Source organism: Primulina huaijiensis, chromosome 8 (assembly GCF_012295235.1).
Source record: "Primulina huaijiensis isolate GDHJ02 chromosome 8, ASM1229523v2, whole genome shotgun sequence".
Taxonomy (NCBI): domain Eukaryota; kingdom Viridiplantae; phylum Streptophyta; class Magnoliopsida; order Lamiales; family Gesneriaceae; genus Primulina; species Primulina huaijiensis.
The window spans coordinates 21,142,688-21,170,472 of NC_133313.1; the positions used below are offsets into that span (position 1 = coordinate 21,142,688).

A 27,785-nucleotide genomic window follows, 5' to 3' on the forward strand; every position below is an offset into this window, starting at 1 on the left:
TAATTAATTTTGTAAGTCTCAGAATTTGAATTTCTGTTATTATTATTATTATTATTAAACTGATTAAATACTTCATAATATTAGTGCTCGAACTGAATAAATACTAAATATAATTAAAACTTCCGATCGAATTTAAAATGTTAATGTAATTCACATAGATTTTACAATTCGTATATATTTCTCGTTGATATGATAGCAAAAAGTGTGCCTAGATTGATATTGAATTCATTCACATGTTTGGTATCAAATTAAATGGCATCGGACATATATACATTAATTATCAATAAAATAATTATTTATATCGTAATAATATGTTATGTGATTTCTGAGAGGTAAAATAAATGCTATTCACGAAAGGAAACTTTAAAAAATAGCTGAATAGACAAATTTCACATTTTATTGAATTGCACACTGGATGACAAATTAACAAACATAATTAAACATGTAGCAGAAAACACACAGACCTATTATTTAAATCACATTTTTTTTTAAAAAAAAAGAAAGAAACAACGCTGAAAATATTGAATTTATTTATTCTTTCTGGACTGCTTTACTCCCGGTTCCTTTCCAGAAATCTTTTCCAGTCCATCAACTTTATATCGGACAATATCGTAGCCTGCATGAAAACATTGACTAGATGTTGAAAACATAATCAATTACTTATATATAAAATTATAATGAACTAAATTAATGTAGTCTTACGTGTATGCATGCATGTTAAAATTAATGAAAATCGACTTCAGATATTGTTGATATATGATGATTAATATAATCTATCCACTTTAAAATAAACAAAGTGTTATTTAGACAGGATTATCAATTGCAAGACCATAGTAAAATGCCTGACATGATGGTATTACGTACTCACGGATCTTTTCTCAGTAGTGGTATGGAGGAGGCGGAGATTTGTACTTGTAGACCGGATGTGGTGGTGGTGGTGGGGGAGACTTATACTCGTAAACGTGGTGTGGTGGTGGTGGTGGTGGTGACTTATATTTATATTCGTGGTGTGGTGGTGGTGGTGGAGGTGACTTATATTTGTATTCGTGGTGTGGTGGTGGTGGTGGAGGTGATTTATATTTGTATTCGTGGTGTGGTGGTTTATATTCGTGGTGTGGTGGTGGTGGTGGTGGTGACTTATATTTGTACTCGTGGTGTGGTGGTTTATATTCGTGGTGTGGTGGTGGTGGTGGAGGCGACTTGTATTTATACTCGTGGTGTGGTGGTTTATATTCGTGGTGTGCGGGTGGTGGTGGAGGGGACTTATATTTATACTCGTGGTGTGGTGGTTTATACTCGTGGTGTGGTGGTGGTGGTGGCGGGGACTTGGATTTATATTCGTGGTGTGGTGGTGTATATTCGTGGTGTGGTGGTGGTGGTGGTGGGGACTTATATTTGTATTCGTGGTGTGGTGGTTTATATTCGAGGTGTGGTGGTGGTGGTGGTGGTGACTTATATTTATATTCGTGGTGTGGTGGTTTATACTCGTGGTGTGGTGGTGGCGGTGGCGGGGATTTGTATTCGTAGATCGGATGTGGAGGTGGTGGGGGAGAAGAGTATTTGTAATCTGCATTGGTGAAAGAAGGCAGGCCGAGAGCCACCACTGCCACAAGCAAAGTGGCAAGCAGAGAAGCCATTGTAGAGCCTTTTGCTTTTGCTGCCATATTTGGGTCTTTCGTTAGCTCCTCTCACCCCCTATTTATACTCGTGCGCTTAAGTTCTACCATCATCACTGTGTAGTTAATCATGGTAAAAATGCTTGTAGATTAAAATAAAGTAGACTCGTAATTAGGGGTCGGATCCATTCTAGAGAATTCGATTCGATGAAAACAAAATTTATAATTATTTATAAAAATTAATATTATAATCATGGTTGGGGAGTCCTGGGACCGTAGTTGGACATCCATCGTCTGTCAATATAAAATTTGACAACTTAATCCCACTTGTTCTAGAACTGATGCATGCCAGCATATATACCAAGCAATTGTTTTAAAAAATTATATCATATACAGCTTCTCGTATCAAATACGACCTCTAATTCCACAAAAAAAAAAGGGTCTTAGCTCCTCAGTATTTTCTGTCCCCGATTAATAATAGTATAGTTATGCATACTTACGAGTAGTAAGCTTTATATTTTCTCACTCAACCGATCCGATGGATATATCTGAACATTCAACTAATTGAGATGAACTAAGGATTCTTAAAAATGCAAGTTAGGTGACAAGAAATCAGAAGAATAAAGAGATGGATAAATACTTTTGATCACTCTAGCATTTCTTTAAAGTGTTCAAAATGAATTCCAGCTTAATGCTATGTAAGCATTAATTTTAATAAATTTTCAGAGCATTTTATCTAAATTTCCCATGTCAGATAAACATTCGCAATCAATCTGGCAATCTCTTCTGGTGTTAATGCCATCTGCTGTATACGATATTCTTAAAAATCGCGATTTTTAGTGCTAACAATCGGGGGAGTTTTGCTCCAGCAAAAGCAACGTGCTGCACTTGTTTAAGCTAAAATTTGATTGACATTCGAATCTAGTTTCTTCACAATAATCATTATAGTGATCTTATGAAATTGAACTTAGTTGTGACAGCAGGTTAAAATCTTTTCTGGATCTAGGACGACCAGTTCGATTTTGTTTAAACATAGGACCAGTTGTTCAACATGATAAAAAATCAAATAAGATTCATTTTGTGAGGTAAGACAATATAATCATATGTATAAGATCCATGGAGGAAGAGTTGAATTCACCGTTTTCCATCTAACATATTGTTTTAAAACAACGTTGTTCGCTACTTGCATTTGTTTAGTTGACAACTCACTGTTTGCTCTAAAACTTGTACATTTTCATTGAACTGGTTTAGTTCAAGATCTCAAGGTGCTTAGAACTCAGGAATATAATGTTCCAACAATCAGACTATATGGAGAAATCAGGCGAAATTAGAAAAATATAAGAATTGAGATTTTAAAAAAATAAAGAATTACGATTTAGATTTGTGGTATTTGTTAATAGTTAGTCTTCGTTTATTATTCAGTTACAGGTTTGTTCAGCAGTGCTTTTCGACTGTTCCCAACAAAGTCTTCTGTTAATTTAAACTTGAAATGTTTATTGACCTCTTCTCAAGGTAACTTGGCGGTGATAAATCTCATGAATTATTGGGAAATTTTTAAAAATAATCTCGATCAAACTAATTTTTTAATAGAGTAGGTATCTTGTGAGACGATCTCACGAATCTTTATCTGTGAGACGGGTCAACCCAACCGATATTCACAATAAAAAATAATACTCTTAGCATAAAAAATAATACTTTTTCATGGATAACCCAAATAATAGATCTGTCTCACAAAATACGACCCGTGAGACCGTCTCACACAAGTTTTTGTCTTTTTAATAACTCTCTGCGATGTATTTGAGTGTATTTAAATACACTTTAGGGGGTTAGGTTTTTTTTACAAAAAAGTTTGAGAATGTTATTTTGTTAACTATCCCGACGATTTTGGGATATTTAAGGTTAATTTCGATATCACATTAGTTTTCACATGTCCAATTCATAGTAATAAATCATTATTTGGGGGCTAATAATTAGCTGTTAAAGTAAATACATATTATACCTTAATTATTGTTACGTAGCTTTTCTAATATGACGCGAGCTGTAAATGTCACAAAGGAGAATTTTATAGGAACAACAATAACTAAAAATAAGATATTTAAATTTCGCACTTTGTTGATTTAATTTGGATATTGAAGTATTTAAACTTTGAATATGCAAAGAATATAACATAAACGCATAAAATATAAAAATACACGTAAATATTGGGAATTGCAGACAACAAAAATTGAAAATACATTAAAAGAAACAAGAGAAAGTGCGGAAATAATTGAGTAAAATCTCGAGTTTTTTTTTTTTTTAATCTAATGTTCCATTGGGAAGGCTTTAATTTATTTCAATTCCCTCCGAAAAAGAGCTTTCAGCCCATCAACCTTGTTTCAGAGATTCTTAATACCTGCACCAAAGATGAGTTTAAGTTAAATATACAAAAATTTTAATGTTAAATATTATAATTAACTAACTTAATATAATCTTACGTGCATGCATGTTAAAGTTAAGGAAACCGTTATCAACTTTAATTATTGTGGATATAATCTAACTGTCATCATCATTATTATTAAACAATAAAAGTGTTACTTTTTAGTTAATCAATTAGTATTATCTCGATATAGATAAGATACGTTGCATGGTTTGATAGAACTCACGGATATTATCTCAGTAGTGGTAAGGTGGTGGAGGAGATTTATATTTATAAACTGGGGGAGGTGGTGGGGGAGATTTGTATTTGTAGATGGGAGGTGGTGGTGAGGGAGATTTATATTTGTAAATAGGTGGTGGAGGGGACTTGTATTTGTAAACGGGAGGTGGTGGCGGAGGAGATTTGTACTTATAAACTGGGGGAGGTGGTGGGGGAGATTTATACTTGTAAACTGGTGGTGGAGGGGACTTGTATTTGTAAACTGGAGGTGGTGGCGGAGGAGATTTGTACTTGTATACTGGAGGTGGAGGAGGGGACTTATATTTGTATACTGGGGGTGGTGGCGGGGGAGACTTGTACTTGTAAACTGGTGGTGGAGGGGACTTGTATTTGTATACGGGCGGTGGTGGTGGCGGAGATTTATATTTGTATACTGGCGGTGGAGGTGATTTGTATTTGTACACTGGGGGTGGTGGTGGCGGAGACTTGTACTTATAAACTGGTGGTGGTGGGGACTTGTATTTGTACACTGGCGGTGGTGGTGGCGGAGATTTGTATTTATACACTGGCGGTGGTGGTGGTGGTGGAGATTTGTATTTGTATATTGGAGGTGGCGGTGGAGGCGACTTATACTTGTATACCGGGGGTGGGGGTGGTGGTGATGAATATTTGTAGTCAGCATTGGTTAACGAAGGCATGCCAAGAGCCAGCACTGCCACAAGCAGAGTGGCCATCATGGTGGCCATTTTAGAGCTCCTTGCTTTTGTTACCATCTCTGTTTTTTTCTTAGCTTGTTTTCCTTCGCAGCTCTCAGCTCAATTTATAGTTGATGTTCTGCTATTGACTATGCGTAAACTATTCGTGTATGTTCAAATAAAATATGATATCAGATTCAGAAAACTCAATCTTAATGTATTTAAAATTTGATTATATTCATAATAATGAGAAAAATAGATTATTATTATTATTATTAAAAATGCCAATTCAACGAGTTGACCTTTGAATCCGGAAAATTGTAGTTGCTGGCATTTGTTGTATAGTGGCCGCAAGCTCTGGGAAAGAAAGCAAATAATTGATGTAATACCTGCATGATTTATCGATATTATTATTATTACTATTATATTCCATTTGGCTTCCCTATGATCAACGCGGAAACTTTCGATAATTTTGTGTTACGCACACCGTTGGGTCTTTTTTATATACTTTGTATCAAGAAAATAAAAGTATAATTTATGCATTAATAAACCCAAACTATGTATTTATAACTTGATAATTAATATAATGGTCAGAAAAAATGGGTGTGTACGTACGTTTCTTGATGTTGGGATTTTGACGTTTCTGCAGCTCACATTGGTGAGAAATAAGGTGAGTTGATGATTCCACATATCTAGTTTTATACCACAAATTAAACTAAAGTTTTTAATATTATTTTAAAAATTTGTAAAAAATGATATATTTTAATCAAATATTATAATTGAAAACTTAAACTTAATTTGATCGAAGATGCCATTATTGTTAATTCCCTTACGACAATCTATGAATTTTTTTTTTGCTTTTTGGTGTATGCTTATTCACTTTCAGTTATGTTTATACATTTTTGTAAATTATAACATTAGAAAAACAAATTTTTTATTGAGTTATGAAAGCATGTATGAGTGTTTGTTTTCTTCTACAAATCACTTTGTGTATGAAAAATAAATTTTATATTCATATCTTTTAAAAAATATTATTGAAAAATTTCAATTTTTAAGTTAAATCCCGTATAACTTCTCTTTTAGTTAGCGAATGCGCGCATTATTTGAACTCGTGAAAAAAGCTCGTGTAATTATTATTTTTAAGTTGATCAAATAAGAATTGTACGTACTCAAAAGAGTTGTTGAATTTAATATGTTTGTTATGTGAATGTGATTGGCATAATTTCAAAAAGGATATTTAATACGTTAGACTAATTCAAAATTTGAAAATTTTGAATTACTCTTCGAAAGCTAAAATCATGTTTAACGTTAATGCAAATAGATAAAAATATGAAAATATAAATTATAATTTGATATTTAAAACAAGTTGTCAAAAGCGCGTGAAATTCTATTTTCCTTCACCTATAATTAAAGGAGAGATATTGCGTGGTGAATAAGAATTTTGGCATCTACTTTTACGACAGTGAAATAATTCTCTTTATAAAAGTTTAAAATATTCTCTATGATCATGTTTCCATATCCGGGTTATCCTTTGACTCGAGCAAGAAAGAAATATCAAAATAAGATCAGTTCAGAGTTAATATCGAGACACAAAAAAAAAAAACTGTATGGAAATCAGTTCGGATAAAGAAAGAATAACATGTTTAATATAACTTGCTTGTACTAAATATATTAAATTTATCATTGCGTTACATTGAATAAGTACATTTATGTATCGAGTTTTAATTATGTAACATCAAATTAAGCTGTCACGGTATATTAAACTTTCTAGCAATTATATATGCATATTCCCCCACATAAATAAGGAAAAAGGCTCCCCTTTGTTTCGAGAAAGCAGAAAATTTGAGGATAAAGAAAGAATTTATAAATAAACATACCTTATTAATCAAACAATATAATTTTATTTTTTGCTAGTTTGAACTTTAAATATGTTACATGAAAATGTGTGAATACACATATTTATATATTCCTTAATTAATTTCTCATTCAATCTCATTAATTGTTCGGACGAGTACTGCTTCGGGTGAGATTATGTAATAATCCGACAGTAGAAAAAATATTAATGTATTTAATTACGTAAATCATCTGAAGACTGAATCAAACTTCTCACTTCGAGGAGAGAAATGGACTTTACAATGAAGAACTTATTAATTAATAATTATGTTAATAAAATATGTTGACTTTGTTAAGTTTAACGTACAGTATTAATGAAGCTTCCAGCGTTTACTGCCTCTATAAAAATAAATTANACCTCTCGATGTGTACGAATTTGTATCGATGTTTAAGAATATTTTACAAATTAAAATACGAGATCAGCACTGACTCTACAAATAGTCAACGGATTAAAATATTTAACAGAACTCAAGTGAAAGCGCAAGATTTATGACTGGTAGATTAATTTTTTAAAAAATATTTAACTTTTTAAAAATGTCAATACATACATGTAAGAAACTTACCAATAATATATTCACTAAAAAATTCAAAATGTTTCATCAAATTCAACTATATATTTATTTCTTCGTAATTTTTGTTATTTATATTGTCAAATTTAGATAATTTTTTTGGTAATCTTATTCATTTTTCATCAAAAATGTTGTCAATTTAGAATCAAGCTAAAATTACGTTATTTCTTTCTACAACGATTTGCCTTCCAAAATACAGCTATCGGTTTGTTATGTTATTAAGTGACAAGAACTTTTCAAACTACAGGTGTTTAAGAACTTTTCATAGACCCGGATTAAATAAACTAGGGAAATTATCAGTAAATATGTTGTGTGCAATTAAATAAATGAACTGATCCATAGATGAGAATATAATATATCGGGAGTTCTACTCTCAGTGTGTTTGTATAAGATAATCGATCGATCATCTCACTGGAAAATAAAAAATTTTGATGGATCCTACATTTTTTTATTTTTATTTGAGATTATCGGTCAATCATCTTGTATCAAATAAAAACGGGAGATCTACTCTCAGTAGAACATAGACTCACTCAGCAAAGTGCAAATTGTGATTTTAAATCATCAAATGTGGCTCAGACTCGGGCTTGATGGTGCTATGCACAACTTTGTCAACTTGCATAATTGATGGCACGAGAGAGAGCTTGACTTAATTAGCTTTTATTATCTTGAAGAACTACATAATTAATATTTTATCAATCTTTTGTAGGAGACTATGAAATTTCATCATTTCAAGGTTTCCTAATTAGCTTAATTATTTTACTTGTTAATTTTATCATGCATCTGATATTGGTTTTGGAAAAATAAACATATATACTAAACTCAAATATTTGTTTAATCAAATCTAAGAGTAAGTCAGATTATATAAGACGGATCGACTCAATGCATGTCTAATATGAAAAATAATATTTTTTACAAAAATATAATAATTTTTAATGAGATTGACAGTGTCAAAGACTCGTATCACAAAATTGACATATGAAACGATCTCACAACATTTTTTTTCAAATTCCTTGTTACATTTTTCATTAAATAAGTCAATTTCCTATACGAATACATGGTTGTCATTTATTGATTGCTATTTAAAATTAAAGTAAACTGAATGGTTAAAGAAATAAATCGGGCTCTACACTTAAGATTAATAATGAATAATTTATTTCAAATTTACTGGAAGTGAGTGAGAGTAATTAATTAAATAATGTCATGTTTGAGTAATATTTATTTTTACTTGCAGTTTGTATTTCTGGGACAATTTCTTGGAAATAGCCTGAAATTAGTTTATGATTTGACTAATTATTGATGTACACAAGAGTCATGGACACACGTGTTCGAGTACGTTTACAACACAATCTGGCACTGACAATAATTATTTTATATCATCGATATCATTTAAAAATATCGATTTAAGAATACTATTCCTAAAGACGAAGATCTAGATCCAAATATATGTGTATTTAGATAAATGTATATATATCATGTCGACACAAACATATATTTTTATTCGGGTTCGGGTATAATAATTGTTTTTGCCAAGTAAAATAATCGGAACATAAAACTTGAGGTGCTGTAAAGTTTAAAAGATTAGAGTTGTACTTTCATAACCAGCTACAATTTTTCGTAAAAATATAAATATTCACTTTTATTATTGATATTACATCGATCGGGAAGAATGCAATCATTGAGATGTTGATTATGGTAGTTCGTTAATTGTTCATAACAATTAAAACGCGGTGTTTTGATTTATGTACCACTAACGCTAGGTTTTACAATTTTTACAAAAATTAAATATTGGGTTTAATTCAGTCTGATATTTCCTATTACATTTAATCATATAATCGTCAATTTTCCAATTAACTTGATGCTTGCTGTATCACTTACTATAAATATATTAAAATGTAGTGACAGTACAACAACATATAATTATAAAGTATGGTATCATATCAGTATGGGTCAATTTTTGACGCATTAGAAACAAATGACATGTTCATAAGGAGTAGGTTCGATCTATCGTCATTTGATTAAAATCGGGTTCTGTTGAAAATATCAAATATTACCAAAAAAAAATTGGACATAAATAATTTGTTATTCAAATGATGTTGAATTTCGATCTGTCAAATCTGTACCCCACTAACTAGTTTTTTCTGAATCTCCAAAAATCGTCTAGGTTCAAATGCATTTAACTTGTAACTTGTTATTAATGTATGTTGTCTTTGTCTAGGTGTGATTATATATATCATTTGTTTATATTTTAATTAAAATTGACGGGAGTAATTTCATTTTCGCTACGTTCTTGAGTCTCCTACGTGTTAAAACGTAATAATTTAGCCTGACATATTTGAATAATATGTATCCTAAAAAGCCAAATTTAAAATAAATGAAATATCGTGTTCAAAATTAAACATATTTGACTTTGAACAATTTATGAAATGAGAGATTTCCTGAAAAATTTCATAGAGAGAAAGTGTTAAGATTGGAATTTTAATTGGACATAACTCAACCCTAAAAACAAGCTCAATAGGGGATGATTGTCCAAGTCCATATATATAACTATCGGATATTTTATTTAACTGATGTGAGACAACTAACACATCCATCACGCCCAAGAATGAACATCTGAAGCGTGAAGTTTACAAATTACTCAATTATGAGCAGAACGTGTGTCTCAACTAGGACAATCCAACACATAACGATAGAACCTGAGCTCTGATACCATATTAAGATTGGAACTTAGACCTAACTCAACTTCAAAAACTACCTCAAGATGAGATGATTGTTCAAGTCCATATATGCAACTCTCAGAGATTTTATTTAATCGATGTGGAACAACTAACATCACTTAGTGATAACATTTATGTTTACATGTGAATTATGACATAAATACACTAAAAAACTCATATTAACACAACTAAGATATTCATCGAATATGAGACGTTTCAGCTACTATTGTCTCAAATATTCATCATGTGTTAGGAGGTCACTATAATCTTACGTGGGTCACAATAATCTTGCGTGGGACTTTTATTTGTAGTTCCTTCAAAGGATCCTACTTCCAATTTTTTTATATCAGATCTGTCCACTCGATGCCTACATTTTCTCTTTTAAAATTTATTAATAAAATAATCTTTGATATTGAGTATCACCGCTTGCAAAATTAATAATAATTTAATCAATTAGTTCCACCGACAGCGTTAAAATTACTTTAGTTAAGTATATGTAAATTCTAACACATATTGTATAAAAGAAATAATAATTTAATTCATCTGATAAACCTCTCAATTGGTATTTAATTTAATATATTAAGCAAACAAAATTATTATTATTTTAATTATGTGATGACACATATTTTAGAAACCGACGAGTAAATTAAGTATAAATTATCTGTTAACATGTGACTTTTAGAAAATATTTCCATTTAATAGTACATTATATAATTACGTATAATATGGTTAAAAAGGACTTTGTGATAATATCTGATCAACCACTCAACAATTATAACTCAATAATACTTGATTTATTAACTTATAATTATTTTTATCCCTTTAATTAATAATTAATTTGTGTATTTATCGACGAACAGACAATTTTGCAAATTTACCTCGAATATAAATTTATTTGTTAAAATAAACTATATTATTATCCTTTGAACAGCTGGTTTCTCCCTACATATGCCTCTCAGTCACATATATATAATATAATATAATATAATATAATTTCAAACACGATATTATAGTTTTTCTTGTCCTGTGGGCTTTGGCATGAAAATGCCTTGTATACCGAAGAATAAAGAATTGACAATCATGTGCAAAATGTTAAATTAAATATAATTTATAAATCTTTCATGACAAATCATTTTAATTTTTTCAGAAGAAGATAATACTTAATAAATTTTTTGTTAGGCATGAATCGTTGAAAATATTGTACGGCATATGATTTACGCTAATGGGAAAAAAGCCACAAAATATTTTATAATCATTGTTAGGTATATATCTGGTGGCACGTCACATGATCATCTACTGACCATCTTTATATATATACAAAAACTCATATGACACGGTCTCACGGATCAATTTTGTGAAACATATATTCTATATTAGTCATCCACGAAAAATTATTAGTTTTTATGTCTTGTAAATATGGACAGGAGTGATCTGTCTCACGAATAAAGATATGTGAGACCGTCTTATGAAATTCCTACTCTTTTTATATTGTGCTATAATAATATTAATTTATGTGTCTATCAATAAGGTGCTCTTATCTCTTCAATATACAATTTTAAATATTTTATTATATTCAATAAGTGATAGCCGTCTTATTGGTAAATACAAAATTAGACTCGATTAGTAACAACATGAAAAAATTATATATATGTCTCGAAAAGTGGATCGTGTCCCAAACTTTCATGTCCTTTGCTAGTTTTGCTTCTTTTCTATGAGCATTGATTGGGTTCGATTACATGAAGCGACGTTCGTATTTTTGTTTTTGTGTGGAGCGCAATTATTTATTTAAAGAAACTTTATATATTTTAATATAATGTATATGTGTTAGTAATCGTTATTGTATTATTATCACAAACACATAGAGCGACAAGAAAATAGTTATAAGATGAAACATGTTTTTTTTTTTTTTTTCAAATTTATCTTTGTTTTATTGGTTTCAATATAATGAAAATACCCAACAGTCACAAGTGGACGTAAATCTCAATTCGAAAGTTAACGACTATAAATCTTGTGTGTTTTGTGTTTATATTTCACATCTTTTATACCTAATTTCTAACAATTTACAATCTTCCAATTTTTTTCTTGCTCGAATTAAATAGTATGAGTTCTTCTTTCTTGAATAAATTTAAAAGAATTCACATTGCTCTCTAACAAACCGTGAACGAAACATATAAGGGCACTACCCCATGATAGAATCAAGGGCTCAAATTTAGTCACACATACATGAGATCCACTAATTTTTTTAAAATCACATATGTGTGAATCTTTTCCATCCAAACCATGTGGGACAGTGCCTCCACATGTAGCATCGAAGCTACCGGTTGACTGGACTTTTAGTTGGAGTAGCCATATAAGAAAATAACATGATTTTGAATATGAGAAGTTGATCATTCAGACTTGAACTGATTAGGTTTTTTCAAAAAAAATAAAAATATGAAAACACAAAAACTTCTATGAGACAGTCTCGTAAATCAATTTTGTATGACGAATATTTGGTTAATTAAATATTTCTAAAAGCAGTTTGATAAAAAAAAAAAAAGACTAGAAATTTGTGGCATCAGTAAATTAGAACTTAAATTGATGTACGTCTCTTTGAGTACGTAAAAGAATAGGAACAAAGTGAATAAGTTACATGTGAGATAATGTTAGGTGTCGGCATACATTTTGTATATTAATTAATGCTTCTAGAAAATTNCAGACAAGACAATACGCGATCGTGACAGGTGGATTTTAAAGTTTGAAAAAACTGACAAGTTAGGCTGAATAATACTCGACAATTTGGACCCCTTGGTAAATACATTATACGGCCGATGTTCATTTTTTTTTTCAAATCGCGCAAAGAAGAAATTGCTTGATGTACGAAATATTAGAAATTCAAAGGCCGTTCCAAGACTTTGAAACATAATGATTTGGTTAAGGAATTATTAAGTCTAGTCTGTTAATTGAGAAAGTCGTGTTGTTAGTTGTCTCACATCGGTTAGATAAAATCTCTGAGAGTTGCATATATGGACTTGGACAATCTTCCACCATCGAGTTGGTTTTTGGGATTGAGTTAAGTTCAAATTCCAATCTTAACACGTGTTATTAGACATTGTGTGAGAAACGAGTGGAGTCGAGATTTCGTATTAGGATTTATGGTGATAACAACTTAGAGTTTATGGTAAGGATGTATGAGTGGAGAATTGTTGCATTCGATCTATGTAAGGGAATTGAGCCTATGTCGGTGTTACTGGTTTTGTAAAAATGATTATACCGAGTCATGGAACATAAAAAAAAAAAAAAGTAATACGGGCAATTGTAGTGACAACATTGGACTTATCAATAAGGGCCCATCTTATTGTACTGTGGTTTATTAATTTAATGGGCTTTGAATTCAGTTAGCCCATTTATTCATTCTTATCTGGTCACTTGATTTTAGGCCCAAATTAAAAACTATGGATAATATTGGCAACAATGGTGGTTAGGACCTATTTTTCTTATAATTTTCGGACATGGTCCACGATGTTCGAGCCATGTTTGCTCGTAAATTAAAATCCACGTGAATCAAATAAATTGTAATTGATTCGGAAAATTTGTCAAAGGTTCCTTCAGTCCCAAAAAAAATAAAACAAGAAGAAAAAGGGAAAACAAACCATATAGAAATTGTAAATAATTATCTCATATTTCTTTTTTTTTTTTAAACTTTGAAATGATAGACTAGAATTCAAACGAATTAAATGTTAATTCGTATATGCATTTAATACAAATGAACATAAAACGTGAAAGCAAATTAATGACATGGGTCGAATGTCAGGACATTCACTCGGCAGTAAATTGAATTGCACGATCCAGGTGCCCAATGTTCTGGGCGAACGTTATTTTCACAGGATTATCTTACTCGGGTTTCGAACTTTACCTCCTCTCAATATAGATTTTTGATGTCAGATAAATTATAAATCAGCGATATTTTTACAAATGAAAATAAAAATTAAACCGAAAATATGTATCTTTCATGAAAATGTTAATTCCCTAATTTTAAAAAATGTTGTGTATAAATTAATGGAGAACAAACAATATTAATATTCGTTTTAGCATTCATATTGGGAAAGCGTAAAAAAACATAAAATCGACTTTAAATAATATTAAATTTATTTCGCAAAATCGAGAATTTGCAGGAAACTTTGTGGGGTAATTATGTCTTTGGCATGTAACGAGACACAGGTCTCAAAGGAACTCTACACAAAATATAAAATGTCTGGTACTGTTTCATATTTTAATTCTAATCCTTTCACCAAAATCGGAACTGGCCATAAGATATTTTTGTTTTTGCTTTTTTGAAAGAAAGATATTTTTGTTTTCAATCATTTTTTAAAAAATAGAACAAATGCATTAGTTAAAAATATCTTGATTTACAATACTAAATAAACAAACTGATATATCACCAGAACACCATTCATATGCACATGTTGTTTTCATATACATGATAAGAAAGATTTTCCTAAAATATTTTTTTATGTATCATATCGTCGAGTTGGAGATTCGTTTTCTAAAATTGACTGTTTTGTAAGAGTTTTTCGTGGATGTGAATTTATATTAATATATTTTTATGTGAAACCATTAATTGTACTGTATCCATGTACGGTATCTTTAACATATTTTTTAAAAAAAGTAAAAGCCTCTCTAATTATATTGATATAAAACATTAATTCGACATTATATTAAAAAAAATCTTCCATTTTCTATAGTAATTATTTTATTTTTATGTAAATGTAATATATTATGTGGTTACGGACTAATTTAGATACGTTGAACAATTATAAATTCAAATTCGATCAGAATATGGGTAATGCAAGTGCTAGGCCACTTAGCCCAAAGCTTGATTTGTAAAGTTTGCAATTGGATAATTGAAATTTGAAGCCTTGTTTTTTCTGTTTAAAGAAAATATTTCACACATCATTTTATCTTATTATTAATCGTACGGGAAATAAATTAAATATGAACAACAAAGTGCAGAAGGTTTTTTGTGAGGTTAATCTATATGATAAATTTTTCTGATCATATTTAAGTAATAAAAAATAATATCTTTGATATTATATAAATTAAATAAAATATTTTTTTACAAAATTATTTGTATTTTGCGTGTATGTATTGTGTTATGTAGATATTTGATGAGGTACTGATAACAATTAATCCAGACATGTGCCGATATTCAATATATAGATGTGTGTGTATACCGGTACACGGAAGCACGCACAACTCCATACATGGCAACAGAACTGAATATCTTTGTGTACTCTCCGGCAACATTTCTGACTGAATATCTGCTGCTGCCATTTTCTTTCTCCTCGCCTTGACTCCGTACTCTGTGATCATTCATACTTGTACGCCACCTTCGCCAGTGTCTTCCATTTTCTGCTTTTGGTTTTTTCATCCTACAGCTATTTTGGCCGTGGCAGGAGTTGGTTTTAACCGGGCTGCAACCGCTTCATACACCGAATGAGACCTTTTCCCGACGTGGGATTATGTTAAATTCTGTGTTTGACGGGAGGGAGGACTCTGTTTTGACTTTTGGGCTTCTGTACTTGGGATAGTGAAAACTCTTTTTTTTTTTTTTTTTTTTTTTTGGTTGTTTGGCGACAAGAATTAACAGATCAAAGGGAGATGAAAGGCACGGATTTTGTGGTTGGATGATTTGCGGATGTAATTGTAGTTTGAATGGGGAATGGAGGGTGTTCGGTTTTTGCGTGAGTGGTGACGGAGTGCGGTGGTGATAATGAGAGGAGGGGCCGGATGGTGGCAGTGTTGGTGTAGATGTGAGCTTTTGACATGGAATGGCAGATCTTGTTAGCTTTGCTAATGCCGACCGTGAAATTCTGCAGGTATATATATCTCTGCTTCTGTAAAAGCGTAATCTTTAAACTTAGAATATTATTTTCATGTTAGTGATTGTTTTCCTGAAAACAAAATCCCTTCCCTGTTGTTTCTAACAACCTTGTGTTAGAAATTTTTCTCAAAATTATGTTTTTGACGTATAAATGAACATGAAAAACAATATGCGGAAGTTTAAATCAATTGTTACCTCCGGTCATTGAAAATTTTGATTTCCTTGATTTTCTTCTCGGTTGATGTCTTCTAAGCACTCCACCCTCTCAATAGATGGTGTAAATTTTTCTTATGAGGTGTGTGCTTAGGGACCTCAATCGCTCTATTTATAGGCGTTTCTCATACCATCGATGAGTGTATCGGGAGTCGAGATTCAGAAGGAGAATCGTGTACGCATCTAAATTTTCTTGGCCGTCGCCAATATCAATTTGTACACGCTACTTCTTTTAATATGTGTCACGCTTTTCTTACATTCTCCCACTTGACACAGATATCTCATTTACCATAGGAGAAAACAAAATACATGAATCATGGCGATAGGTCATCTTAAAACGAATATTATCTTCCATGTATTACAATGCATTATGTCTCTCAAATCTGTATAACTTAATGAATAAACCCAATGTTTATTCGAGGTCCAACTTTATTGATATTTCTCAAATCAATGAATGTGTACACAACAAATATGAGAAAATATCACATCATAGTTTCATTAAATTTGTTCTTACAACAAAATTACATAAAGGAACCAAGTCCCATTCTTTCTGTATGATCCTTAAATTTCAATGGTGGCATGCCCTTAGTCAAAGGATCCGCAATCATCAATTCAGTGCTAATGTGCTCGATAAGTAACTTCTTATCTTTAACACGTTCTCGTATGGCTAAATACTTAATGTCGATGTGCTTGCTTCGACTACCTTTTTGTTATTTTTAGCCATAAAAACAGCAGCTAAATTGTCACAATATATTCTTAATGGCCTAGATATAGAATCCATAATTCTAAGCCCTGAAATGAAACTCTTCAACCATACACCATATGAGGTTGCCTCAAAACAAGATACGAACTCAGCTTCCATAGTGGAAGTAGCAGTCAATGTCTGCTTTGCACTTCTCTAAGATACAGCTCCACCAGCTAGCATAAAAATATATCCTGAAGTGGATTTTCTTGAATCAATGCAGCCAGCGTAGTCTGAATCAGAGTAGCCAATTACTTCCAAATTCTCAGTTCGTCTGAATATAAGCATATAATCTTTGGTCCTTTGAAGGTACCTCATTACTTTCTTTGCAGCTTTCCAATGGTCTAAACCTGGATTACTCTGATATCTTCCCAACATCCCAACAACAAATGCAATGTCAGGTCTAGTGCAAGCCTGAGCATACATTAAGCTTCCGACAGCAGAAGCATAAGGAATGTTTTTCATATGTTCCCGCTCTATATCATTCTTTGGGCATTGGCTCAAATTGAATTTATCGCCTTTCACAACGGGAGCTATACTTGGTGAACAATCTTTCATTCGATATCTCTCTAAAACTTTGTTGATATAGGTTTCTTGAGACAGACCTAGAATACCTCTAATTCGGTCTCTATGTATCTTAATGCCAATGACATAAGATGCATCGCCCATATCCTTCATATCAAAGTTTTTAGAGAGGAATTGTTTCACCTCATATAACAGACCCTTATTATTGGTTGCAAGTAATATATCATCCACATATAGAATAAAGAAACAAATCTTGCTCCCACTGACCTTCTGGTATATACATTGATCCATGAGGTTCTCAATGAATTCGAATGAAGATATAACATCATGAAATTTCAAATACCATTGACGGGAAGCTTGTTTCAATCTATATATAGATTTCTTAAACTTACATACCAATTGCTCACCATTACTAGAGAAGAATCCTTCAGGTTGTTTCATATAAACCTCTTCCTCTAGTTCTCCATTGAGAAAAGCTGTTTTCACATCCATTTGTTGCAAATCTAAGTCAAAATGTGCAACTAATGCTAGAATGATACGGAGATAATCTTTTTTAGATACAGGAGAAAAAGTCTCCTTATAATCGATTCCTTCCTGCTGAGTGAATCCTTTAGCAACGAGTCTTGCTTTATACCTTTCAATGTTGCCTAATGAGTCTTTCTTTGTTTTAAAGACCCATTTACATCCAATGACTTTTACACCATCAGGCAACTGAACAAGATCCCAGACTCCATTAACTTCCATAGAATTCATCTCTTCTTTCATAGCATTAAACCATAGTTTTGACTCATTACAACTCATGGCTTGTGAAAACGTTTCAGGATCATTTTCGGCTCCGATGTTAAAGTCCGATTCTTGTAAATACACAACATAATCACTAGATATAGCTGGTCTTCTTATTCTAGTAGATCTCCTAAGGTTGTTTGGCTGATCAACAATTTCTTGTTGTTCTTCATTAACAACTTGATCTACTGGTTTTTCATCAGCGATTTGTGGAACTTCAGTAACTGGTTGTCTAACACCCATTTGGTCTTGTGGGATGCGAATAACAATCAATCTGTCATTTGAATAAGAGGTTTGTTCATTAATGTGATCATTCTCAAAAACTATGTCATGATCACTCCCACTAATCAAGTCATTTTCAAGAAATTTTGCATTTCTTGATTCCATAATTCTAGTGTTGTGAGATGGACAATAGAATCTGTAAGCTTTGGATTTTTCAGCATACCCAATGAAATATCCACTTATGGTTCTTGGGTCTAGTTTCTTTTCATGTGAGTTGTAAACTCTTATTTCTGAAGGACAACCCCAAACGCGTATATGTTGCAAACTCGGTTTCCAACCTTTAAATAACTCAAATGACGTCTTTGGGACAGCCTTGGTTGGAACTCAGTTTAATATATACACAGCTGTCTTAAGAGCTTCAGTCCACAAGGATTTAGGAAGTTTAGAGCTACTAAACATGCTCCTCACCATGTCCAATAATGTTCGATTTCTCCTCTCAGCTACGCCATTTTGGTCCGGAGAACCTGGCATAGTATATTGGGCAACAATCCCATGTTCTTGGAGAAATTTCGCAAACGGACCAGGTGCCTGTCCATTCTCAGTGTATCTACCGTAATATTCTCCACCTCTATCAGTTCTCACGATCTTAATATGTTTTCCACATTGCTTCTCCACTTCAGCCTTAAAAAACTTAAAGGCTTCAAGTGTTTCGTTTTTATTATGAAGCATGTAGATATACTTGTACCGTGAATAATCATCAATGAAAGAGATGAAGTATTTCGGACTTTGCATGTCCATATCTGGACAACAAATATCTGAATGTATGATTTCTAGTATTTCTGTACTCCTCTTGGCACCTTTTTTAGACTTATTGGTCTGCTTTCCCTTAATGCAGTCCACACAAGTCTCAAAATCAGTAAAATCTAAAGTACCGAGTACTCCATCATTTACTAATCTTTTAATTCTCTCTATGGAGATGTGTCCCAATCTCCGATGCCATAATATAGAGAAATCTTCATTTATAACACATCTTTAAATACCTCCTTGAACATGCACAGTGGTGTTATTATTTTGTAAAGAAATAGAGAAAAGACCATCAACCATTGTACCATCTCCAATAAGATTTGATTCATAAAACAAATTTATTGATTTATCCAAAAACTGAAATGAATAACCAAGGGGTACAAGTTTTGAAACCGAAATTAAATTCCTAGAAAAACTAGGAACATAAAATGTCTTTTCCCATTTTAAAATATAACCAATATTCAACACTAGGCAGCAAGTCCCAATAGCCTCCACATGCGAAGACATCTTGTTTCCTGAATAGATGCTCCGCTCATTTTCTATTGGCTTCCTTAGGTTTTGCATACCCTGCAAGGTATTTGTAACATGGATTGTAGAACCAGAATCAATCCACCATGTGTTATAAATCGTATCAACCATATTAGATTCATAACAGACAAATGAAGTAGGAATACCTTTCTTTTCAAGCCAATCATTAAATATATTGCAATCCTTCTTCATGTGTCCCATATTTTTACAGAAGAAACGCTTGGATTCTTTCTTAATGTCAGGTTGGGGTGGAATTATTCCTTTCCCTTTTCCCTTGACTTTGGCTTGCTTCTTATACTTTCCTTGTATAGTCATAAAAATATTATCACTCGTTTCCATTAACAACCTTCCTTCCTCTTGAACACACATGGTCATTAATTCATTAATTGACCATTTATCCTTATGTGTGTTGTAGGAAATTTTGAAGGGTCCATATTGTTGTGGAAGAGTGCATAAAATGTAGTGCACAAGAAAAATTTCAGACATTTCCACTTCTAGTGTCTTTAGTCGAGCCGCTATGTCCCGCATCTTCATGATGTGCTCTCGCACACCTCTCACACTGGTGAGCCTTAATGAAGAGAATTCCATAATTAGGGTGCTAGCAAGTGCCTTATCTGAAGACTGAAACTGTTCATCAATAGCCTTCAGTAATTCTTTGACATTATTATGCTGGTCGACAGAACCACACATGTCAGCAAAGATTTTGGTCTTTATGAACATTACGCAGAGTCGATTAGATCGCTTCCATTTTTCATAAAGATCAACGTCATCCGGAATGTTGTTTTCAGTAATAGAAGATAGTTCGTCTTTCCGTATAGCATAATCAATATCCATCCACCCTAATTGAAGAAGAATTCTTTCTTTCCATATTTTATAGTTATCGCCCTTTAGTTCGGGAATGTCACATTTCATATCAGAAAAACTCGCAGGTTGCATAACTGCACAAAATATCATATGCTTAAAATTTTGAGACAATATCATGTTTTACCAATGTAATTCATGTTTTAAAAATCTAGTGACATAAAATTTGCCTGTGGGCTAAAATTTTAATTCAATAAGATTTTTCTGTAACTTTACGATAAAACTATCAAAATGTATTTTCCTTAACTCCTGTGGGTAAATTAAGAAAAATATAATTTGATATTTTAACCTAATTAGTTATATAAATATAATAAAAATCCATGTGAGGTAAAATTTATTATGTTTATATAATTAATTACAATTGATGTCCATTATGTGATCCAAATCCACTTAATGCATAATTTTTCATAATTAAGGATGTTGTGGCTATTCCTCAATTATTTAAAATTATACGGTTCACCGGACAAAATTTTGGCTTTACTTAATGCTTTATATAATAATTATTTCGCAATCAACACTTTCCAAGAGTGCTCCCAGGAAAGATAGGTAGTGCTAAGGCCCTTTAAATACCTAACTCCTAGATAGAGCAACGTTCCTCGGGGAGACCAGTGGCTAGTCAAGGCAGTTTAAACCGATCTATGAAGAATTCTCTCAGATCATGTTTTCTTACGTCACCTTATAATTATTATTCACTTCAATTATCCACATTTATGTGAATCTTTATAAGCCAAAATTTTTCGTTTAATATCTTTATATTTACATTTTTACTTAATATGAACAAATACTTTCCCCATCAGTTTTTCTCTTCAATCAGAGTAGTGATAAAGTGAGGATCACATTTATATGTGGGCTCCTCATCAGTTTTTCTCTTTTATCGGAGTAGTGATAAAGTGAGGATTCTTTGTTCATTTGTGAATATCTGAAATATTTTAATTTTAATATTATATTCACATCTTACTTAATATGTTTATTTCAAATTATAAACAACTTAATATAATTTAATATGAACATAATGTGAATATTGATGTACCAATTATTTTTCAATATTATTTGCATTTTAAATTTCAAAATTAAATGCAATCATAATATTAAATTTGCATGTACACATCAAACACTTATCCATAATATTTGACATTTTATATAACATGCAAAAATAATTTCTAAACATGTATTAGAAATTACGTCGAACTTGAAATTATTTTAATGTGTACAAATTATTTGACCAAATGCTATATGTATACCGAATTTTACATATAACTTAATAACACATTAATCATTATTTAATTACTTATTAATATTATTATTATTATTTAAAAAAAAAATAATAATAAAAACGTATTATTGCCAACTTGTGGGAGAATTATTACCAACATTTGGGTCCCGCATTATTAATTGTGGGTCTCACATTAATTATTATCAATAATAATAAAATAATACTGCATTTACGTCAATTGAACATTTTGAAGATTTGAAAAGTTGAAGACGCGTGAGTCTTCTTTCCAGTAGGCCAACTTCACGTGGCTTATCAGAAAATCATTAAATGACTCCATAATTCAATACATAGCATTATTTGAAGCAATCGATATTTCTTCTTCAACATTCATCAACTTCTCCATTTTCAGAAAAAACCAGTAGCACCTTCTCCCAAAAAATTTTTCTCCCAAAAAATTCTTATTTTAATATTCAATATTCAAGGAAGAAATTCAAACTCCGATCGATAACACAATTCTAAGGTAAGTTTCTTAATATCATTACGTCCGATCTTTCAATTTTAAGTTTCTTACGTAAAACTTAAAATTCTTTTCCCAAAATTTCATGATATGAAAACAAATATTTTCAAGGCAGAGGTATCATGGCTCTGATACCAAATGTTAGAGATTTTTCTCAAAATCATGTTTTTTACGTATACATAAACATGAAAAACAATATGCGGAAGTTTAAATCAATTGTTACATCCGGCCATTGAAAATTTTGATTTCCTTGATTTTCTTCTCGGTTGAAGTCTTCTAAGCACTCCACCCTCTCAATAGATGGTGTAACTTTTTCTTATGATGTGTGTGCTTAGGAACCTCAATCGCTCTATTTATAGGCGTTTCTCATACCATCGATGAGTGTATCGGGAGTCGAGATTCAGAAGGAGAATCGTGTACGCATCTAAATTTTCTTGGCCGTCGCCAATATCAATTTGTACACGCTACTTCTTTTAATATGTGTCACGTTTTTCTTAAACCTTATACAATACATCTACAGATTTTTTTTAATTGCTTTTTTACTCCTTGAATTCCCTAAGGTTGCGGACCTCGCATTGTATATGAGGTTTGCATGTATTTAAATTTTAAATTAAAAAAAAATGCATGTAATGCTGAAACTGGACTTGTATCGTTGAATGCTTGAATTGGATGGTAACTTGATGTTCTTTTGGCTGTTCATTTGCTTATTCATTATTTTTAGGATTCTTTCATTTGTTAGATTTGTTTAGTCAAGGTGCGCTATGAATCTTTGATGTTTAAACTAGTAAAATTGGATGAATTCGACATATGTGCGTTCTAGTGCAAGAGTGCCTCTCCTGCTGAAAATAAAATGGCCATATTAATCAGGAGGTCTTGGCATATATCACATCAGTTCCTTCCAATAATAAGGGTGTATTATTTGGTGTTCCCTGTTCTTCCCAGTCATTATTCATATATCATATAATAATATCATATAAATTCTTATTGCCTCTGATTTTGATTGGTCCCCTTTAATTTATGCAGGTATTGATTGCTCTAAAGAAGGGTGCTCGATTGCTTAAATATGGTCGTAAAGGAAAGCCTAAAGTTTATCCATTTAGACTCTCTAATGTATGTCTAATACAGTTTATGCAAAATGTGACTCACTAATATGATACACTATTACTATCATTTCTAACATAATATAGTAACGCTTTTTCTACTTTTCCTCGAGAGTATGTATGTCTATTATCGTGTTTTTTTGGTTTACTTGTCATTGCAATTCATTTGTGATGCAAATTAAATGATTTTCAATACCCAAGACTTTATTGAATAATAGATGTATTGTGTCAGCAATGGTTAATTTCAATCATTCTTGGTACTAAAATGGCGGGCTGCACTCTGTTATAAGCCATCACCGACATTTAACTTGTCTTCATGTATTTATTCAATGGCACAGTAATGTCTGTTTGTATTTCATGTTTCAGGATGAAACATCTTTGATTTGGATCTCTAGTCGCGGTGAAAGAAGTTTGAAGCTAGCTTCAGTTTTGAGAATTATCCCTGGACAAAGAACTGTGAGATTTGGAGACCTTATTTCATGTTATTAATTAGATTTGTCTTTATTGCTATTATTCATACTAATGATTAAAATGAACTTTTCACCAGGCCGTTTTTCGAAGGCACCTATGCCCCGAAAAGGAATACTTGTCGTTTTCCCTCTTATATAACAGCGGGAAGAGATCCCTCGATCTGGTAGGTGACAAGCAAGTTCTCTTGAACATTTTCTATTTACATGTTACGTTTGTTGACTGTTCGGCCTACCAATTGCATAATTGTTATGTTACTAGATTTGCAAGGACAAAGTTGAGGCAGCGATCTGGATAGCAGGTCTTAAGACATTACTATCATCTAGCCAAGCCGGACGTTCAAAAATTGATGGATGGAGTGATGGAGGCTTATATTTTGACGTAAAGATGACCTGAGTTCTTTTTTTCTTTGTTTTTGTTTTTAACATTAAAATAAAATATAACACCACATTTAAAATATGTCCTACTTATAATATGGGTCCAGGATAACAGAGATTTGACGTCAAATAGTTTGAACAACTGTTCTTTGAGTCCTATTCGTAGCTTGCCCGAGGTTTCCATTAGCTCAAATATGACATCTTCTATGAAGAGCTATTACCCAGAGGATACTTTGGTCCATTCAGAAAGGTCACATGTAGCTCGGGATCAAACAAATATGCAAGTAAAGGGATATGGTTCGGATGCTTTTCGGGTTAGCGTATCTAGTGGCCCAAGTAATTCTAGTCACGGTTCTGCACCCGATGATTCTGATGCTTTGGGGGATGTTTATATATGGGGTGAGGTTATTTGTGATAATCTCGTTATGGCCAGGCCCCGAGAAAATGCTCATTCCGTTATCACAAGAGCTGATGTTCTTCTTCCCAGACCGTTGGAATGTAATGTTGTTCTGGACTTTCATCAAGTAGCCTGCGGGGTCAGGCATGCCACCCTCGTCACTAGGCAAGGCCAAGTCTTCAGCTGGGGTGAAGAATCCGGGGGGCGTCTTGGCCACGGAGTCGGGAAAGATCTTACTCAACCTCGTCTGGTGGAATCTTTATCCTTTTGCAATGTTGATTTCGTGGCATGCGGAGAGTTTCATTCTTGTGCAATAACAATGGCTGGGGAGCTTTACACGTGGGGTGACGGTACGCATAATGCTGGAATATTGGGTCACGGCACAGATCTATGTCACTGGGTACCAAAGAGAATTTCCGGTCCTTTAGACGGGCGTCAAGTTGCGACAGTTTCTTGTGGTCCATGGCATACTGCCTTGATAACGACTACTGGACAGATGTTTACCTTTGGAGATGGAACATTTGGAGCGTTAGGCCACGGTAATCGGGAAAAGGTTATGTATCCTAGGGAGATCAAGTCTCTTTCAGGGTTGAGGACCATGGCAGTTGCCTGTGGAGTGTGGCACACTGCTGCCGTGGTTGAAGTTACGGTAACACAGTTTTGTGCTACTGTTTCATCCGGAAAATTGTTCACTTGGGGTGATGGTGATAAAAATCGACTTGGACACGGTGACAAGGAACCTCGACTAAAACCAACTCGTGTTCCTACACTTATCGACTATGATTTTCACCAAGTTTCCTGCGGGCATAGTTTGACAATAGGTCTGACTACATCAGGTCGTGTTTTCACGATGGGAAGTACAGTCTATGGCCAGCTAGGAAATCCACAATCTGACGGTACGTCTCCTTGCTTGGTAGAAGATAACATTACTGGTGAATCTGTGGAACAAGTCGCTTGTGGGGCATATCACGTTGCTGTGTTGACATCAAAAAATGAGGTCTACACGTGGGGTAAAGGAGCTAACGGGAGGTTGGGACATGGTGATATAGACGACAGAAAGATGCCAACAGTTCTCGAAGCTCTAAAGGATAGTCATGTTAAATCCATTGCATGTGGTACAAATTACAGTGCCGCTATATGCCTACGCAAATGGGTTTCGGGAGCCGAGCAGTCCCAGTGCTCTGCTTGTAGACTGACGTTTGGCTTCACCCGAAAGAGGCACAATTGCTATAATTGTGGACTAGTACACTGTCATGCATGTAGTTCAAAAAAAGCCATAAGGGGTTCGTTGGCACCTAATCCCAGAAAACAGTATCGTGTATGTGATTCTTGTTTTGCTAAACTAAGTAAGGTAGCTGAAGCTGGGGTAAAATGCCGAAGAAACACTGCTTTTCCACCTCTTTCTGCCCAAAACAAGAACAAGTTGTACAAAGATGATTTTAGGTTGGAGAAACCATCTAGCCTTGATTTGATCGAACTGTTCAATGAAAAAGTAGCAAAACAAGGGAAAAAAGCTGATGCGGTCTGTACAACTATCGATGGACTTCAAACATGTCCAAAGCCTCTTCTCGCACCATCGATTGTGAATTCAAGGGCCTTATCTCCCTTGTCGATAAAGTGTAGTCCTCCACGATGTGCAACACCGGGTCCTACAGTATCAGTACTTTCTTCTTCGGAAACAAGTGCTGAAAGTTCGAAGATCAATGAACTTCTGAATCAAGAAGTGAATAAATTGCGGGTTCAGGTACATCGTGAAGTTTCATTTGTCTCTCATTGTTTATTTTGAGGAAAGGACCTTGTTTTTTTAATTCATTGTCATGAACATGATGTATAGGTAGACAACCTTAAAAATCGATATGAACTGCAAGAATTGGAGCTAAGAAATTCAGCTAAGATAGTTCAGGAGGCAATGGTGTTAGCTGCCGAGGAATCAACTAAATGCAAGGCTGCAAAAGAAGTTATAAAGTCACTCACAGCTCAGGTTAGGTTGATTGGCATTTACATGTCCATCCGCGATGAAAGTCGACGCTTGTATCTTTCTTTTATAATCGTCAGCAGCTGACTCAATAATTTTCTCATTTTCTAGCTCAAAGATATGTCCAAGAGGTTGCCACTTGCAGTGTGTGACACTGAAAGCTTCAGGTTGGTAAATGGATTGGAACCGAATGAGACAACCAGACCTCCCAATGGTGGTTCAAGTGTCACTTCTTGTACAAGCAACACCCTCCAACGGGTTGATGCTAAAGAATCCAAGCATGACAAAGCTGCTGACAGTGACTTGATATCTAAAAACAATGCCCAAATTGAAGCAGAGTGCATGGAACAATACGAACCTGGTGTATATATAACACTGGTACCACTTCAAGATGGAACTAGAGACCTCAAGAGAGTACGCTTCAGGTGGCATTTTTAGCACCTTATATTTTCTTGTTGGAATTCTTTTTATATGTGATGAGGTGGTATTCTAGATTGCCGTTAGCCACAAACAATAAGTTTCCTGGCCTTTTTTTGTGTGCAGTCGAAGAAGATTCAGGGAACACCAAGCAGAAACTTGGTGGTTGGAGAACCGGGAAAAAATATACGAGACATACAACATTCGTGGATCAGAAAAGGTGTCGGTATTTTGCCAGACGGCCCTGAGATATTATGGAGCTCTTTCACCTTCTTCCCAGGTTTAGGAAATAGTAGACGTACTAAAATCTCTGTATATTTTAGCCAAGTGTAGTTGTCGAGCAAGCGGAAACCAACTTCCTTTAATCGCTTTACTTGTCCCCTTGTCTTATTATTTTATTAATCTCTGTAAAAAATAATAATAATAAAAATCTCTGATATATTTCATATAGTTTTGTCAACTTTGTGCTAGCTTGCTTTATCTTTTGTTGTTTCCATCTCAAAAGTTTTGAATATTTATACCTTTTTCAAGATTTGGATCCTTTGATCTGGCTGAAAACACAACACCTGGTGATGTTCACTTTTTACACGAGATGAACAGTTCATCATCTCGTTTTTTCTAACAATTTTTCAATTTTATTATTTTACTTGCACCAAAA

The 27,785-nt window shown here is 33.1% G+C and overlaps 2 protein-coding genes and 1 long non-coding RNA gene across 4 annotated transcripts; 2 read left to right on the top strand and 1 right to left on the bottom strand.

The window, feature by feature from the left end:
- Positions 1-941: 941 nt before the first annotated feature.
- On the top strand, positions 942-1,475 carry LOC140982976 (uncharacterized). 2 transcript variants are annotated; one of them, XR_012176364.1, is made up of 3 exons: positions 942-1,021; positions 1,070-1,298; positions 1,428-1,475. It is a non-coding gene; the product is annotated as an uncharacterized lncRNA (long non-coding RNA). The 2 variants fall into 2 exon arrangements; XR_012176363.1 differs by lacking the exon at positions 942-1,021 and having other exon boundaries at positions 1,027-1,298.
- A 2,304-nt stretch (positions 1,476-3,779) lies between these two features.
- On the bottom strand, positions 3,780-5,059 carry LOC140983572 (uncharacterized). Its single transcript, XM_073450664.1, has 2 exons — positions 4,259-5,059; positions 3,780-4,008 (listed from the first exon to the last, which is right to left on the bottom strand). Exon 1 carries the CDS (start codon positions 5,022-5,024, stop codon positions 4,269-4,271), a length of 756 nt encoding a protein of 251 aa, XP_073306765.1. The 5' UTR covers positions 5,025-5,059; the 3' UTR covers positions 3,780-4,008; positions 4,259-4,268.
- A 10,188-nt stretch (positions 5,060-15,247) lies between these two features.
- On the top strand, positions 15,248-27,607 carry LOC140983406 (PH, RCC1 and FYVE domains-containing protein 1-like). The gene is made up of 9 exons (XM_073450454.1): positions 15,248-15,980; positions 23,417-23,503; positions 23,860-23,949; positions 24,041-24,127; positions 24,223-24,342; positions 24,446-26,479; positions 26,570-26,716; positions 26,822-27,135; positions 27,254-27,607. The coding sequence occupies exons 1-9, from the start codon at positions 15,933-15,935 to the stop codon at positions 27,411-27,413; spliced, it is 3,087 nt and encodes a 1,028-aa protein (XP_073306555.1). The 5' UTR covers positions 15,248-15,932; the 3' UTR covers positions 27,414-27,607.
- The last annotated feature ends 178 nt before the right edge of the window (positions 27,608-27,785 follow it).